This window comes from Egretta garzetta, unplaced genomic scaffold (genome assembly GCF_000687185.1).
Source record: "Egretta garzetta isolate BGI_Z169 unplaced genomic scaffold, ASM68718v1 scaffold34, whole genome shotgun sequence".
In the NCBI taxonomy this organism is placed as follows: Eukaryota; Metazoa; Chordata; class Aves; order Pelecaniformes; family Ardeidae; genus Egretta; species Egretta garzetta.
In genome coordinates this window covers 3,625,110-3,627,768 of record NW_009259586.1, presented here as the reverse complement: position 1 = coordinate 3,627,768, position 2,659 = coordinate 3,625,110, and the positions used below count along the sequence as shown (strand labels likewise).

Here is a 2,659-nt window from a genome sequence, read left to right as displayed (position 1 = left end):
AGTGTTATATTTCTTCTCTTGAGGAAACGCATGGACTAGAGACTTCTGATGTGTCCTTTAAAGATATATCAAGCAGTTCCTGTGGAGGTTTTTTATCCCCCTGGTGTTTCTGTGAATAATCTTACAATGAAGCTGAAGTCACCAAGGATGTCTCAGTCTCTAGAAAATCTTGTCCCTTGTAAAGTCCCAGCAGCATAGGGGGAGCATCCTACTAAAGTCTGTGTGGGCTTTGAATGGTGGCTGGCCTCTTATAAGAGGCATGCCAGACTACTCCAGTCGCTCACATCCGCTGGCAAAGAGGCATCGTTGAGTTCAAACAACTGCTCCATGTTGACGGAGTTGGAGAGGTAATCATTTGTCCCTTCGTCCCAGGGATGCTGCAGGAAAGAAGTGGCCATGAAGGTTTCATCAAAGTCCAGGTTGTTCTGGTTGGATTCAGTGAGGACCTGCTCCTGCCCCTGGGGACAGTCAATGTGGTGCTCATGTACATTCAAGTCCACATCGCGTGTTATGGGGCTGATTGGAGGCGTGAGCTCCAGATCCCCAAAAGTGGAGAAGTCTCCATTCAGGTTGGTGTCAAAGATGGCTTCCCAGTCAAAAACACCTTTCAGCGATCCCAGCTCGGTCTGCTCTTCTTGGGTCAGCAAGGCAGAATTGGAAAGCCGAGGCACCTTGGCCAGTCGCTTGAGCAAGGGTTGCTTGCGCTTGTGCCCTGCTTTGCCATCTGCTGGATTCCAGTTCTGGTCACCGGTGACTTCTTCAAACTCTTTCAGCAGCTGCTGCGACTCCGTGTTGACATTGAGGACATCATTGGAGGTGCAAGCTGAAGCGGCCAGGCTGGTGACGCACCGTGCTTCTTGCTGGGCTCTTTTGGTGAAGGCTGGGTGGATCTGCACTGGGGGTATCCTCCGCTTTTTTAAGGCACCATTCTTGAGCCGGTCAGCATATTGAGGGTCAAGCTTCCAAAACCCACCTTTTCCCGGCTCACCCTTCTCCCGGGGCACCTTGATGAAGCACTTGTTCAAGGAGAGGTTGTGCCGGATGGAGTTCTAGACCCAAAAGAAAAAAAAAAAAAAAAAAAACAAACAAGGCTGAATGCTTGTCTGCTGCTGCAGCACCTACCTGTATGAGGAGGCTGGTGGAAAAGCATGTTTTCAGCAAGGACCTTTGGGAAAAGGAAAGAACAGAAATGGCAATGTCAAGACATCCCAGGCTACATGCCCAGCAGAAAGTCCCCTGCCCCAAGTCACCAGCAGAGTTTTCTTGCCTCATGTCTAACCCAGCCAGAGGTGGTGGGAGCCAAGGGGTTCAAGCTAGGACTTGCCAACCAACGGGAAGCTTTTGGGCAACTCTTCTTGGCTGTAAATTGGGGCTGTAGTGCCTTGGATCATGCAAGAGCACTGGGAGAAACTGGCCAGACTTGCTGTAGGCATGGAGCTAAGCTGGAGGAGGTCAGGTCCTCCTTCATGGCTAATGAGGAAGAGGAGGGTCTTTATACCGATGTGGCCACAGCCCCATTACAAGCAACGACACATGGCAGCACCACAGGGGACGGCATCCCCCAGTTCATCTGCACCTACTGCTAGTGTTAGGGGAAAATATTTGGCCAAAAAATAGGCACCATGCCTCCCCACGGCCAGGCTAACACAAACCAGGTGGCCAGAGAGACTCAGAGAGACACATGGGCTGTTCCACCACAGCCCTGCATGTCCCCAGAGGTTCCTGTCGAGCTGTTCTGAAACCCTGAATGTGCCTGGAGTGATGTGAATAATCAGAAAGGAAACTCAGTTATTGGGTAAATAACCCAGCATTGGACTCCACAAAGCCAAGACTGTATTAAGAGATTGGATATGGTAGAGGGGTTTTTTTTTTTAAATGTTGCCTGGATATCTTTATGCTTATTCATCCATAATCCGTAGTGCCGAATAGGAAAAACAAGGCTTGAATGCTTAGAGCTGTTGAAAAACACGCACACACATACACACACACAACAAAACCCTCCTCTGGGCTGAAGCTCCTTGGGTGTGTTGGCTCCTCTCCAAAGTACTCAGCTCCCACAGGAATATATCCATCTCCCCCAGAGTATGGGTGGCATGACCTTTCCAGGCTGTCTTCACATACGGGAATTGGGATAGGGGATGAGAACACAGCCTCGAGAAAAAAGGAAGAAAAAAAAAAAAAAAGAAATAAAGGAAGAAAGAAAAAAAAGAAGAAAGAAAAACAAAGAAAAAGAAAGAAAGGAAGAAGCAGCAGGAACACAGATATCCCTGCAAACAATGCAGCCTGTGGTAACTCCAAATTTACAGTTTAACGAAATTTTACAAGGGTCAGAGACTTGCAAGCTGAATTCTCTGCTCCCCGTCTCCCCACCCCTTCCCAAACTTCATTCAGCCTGGGCTGTCCTCTGTTATTACCCGGCCAGCTAACATATTTATCATTCCTGCCTCCAACAATCCCGTGAACCCCCTGCATCTCTGCGGAGAGGGATTGAAAACCTTCTTTCTTTTTTTAATAAACACATTTAATTAAAAACACGGTGATTATCCAGCTATGAGTTTGCAGGAGAAAGTCAACACTCTGGCACACAGCTCCTCCTCCCCAGTCACTCCCATAGGTCCCCCCAGCACAGGGGAGGCTGGGGGACCCAGGTGGCTCTGGA

The 2,659-nt window shown here is 48.9% G+C and overlaps 1 protein-coding gene across 1 annotated transcript in view; it reads right to left on the bottom strand.

The window, feature by feature from the left end:
- Positions 1–248: 248 nt before the first annotated feature.
- FOXJ1 (forkhead box J1) overlaps positions 249–2,659 on the bottom strand; it is a 3,917-nt gene continuing 1,506 nt past the window's right edge. Inside the window, exon 2 of the mRNA XM_009637824.1 lies at positions 249–1,049. Coding sequence (XP_009636119.1) covers positions 249–1,049 — 801 coding nt within the window. The remainder of the gene's footprint in view (positions 1,050–2,659) is intronic.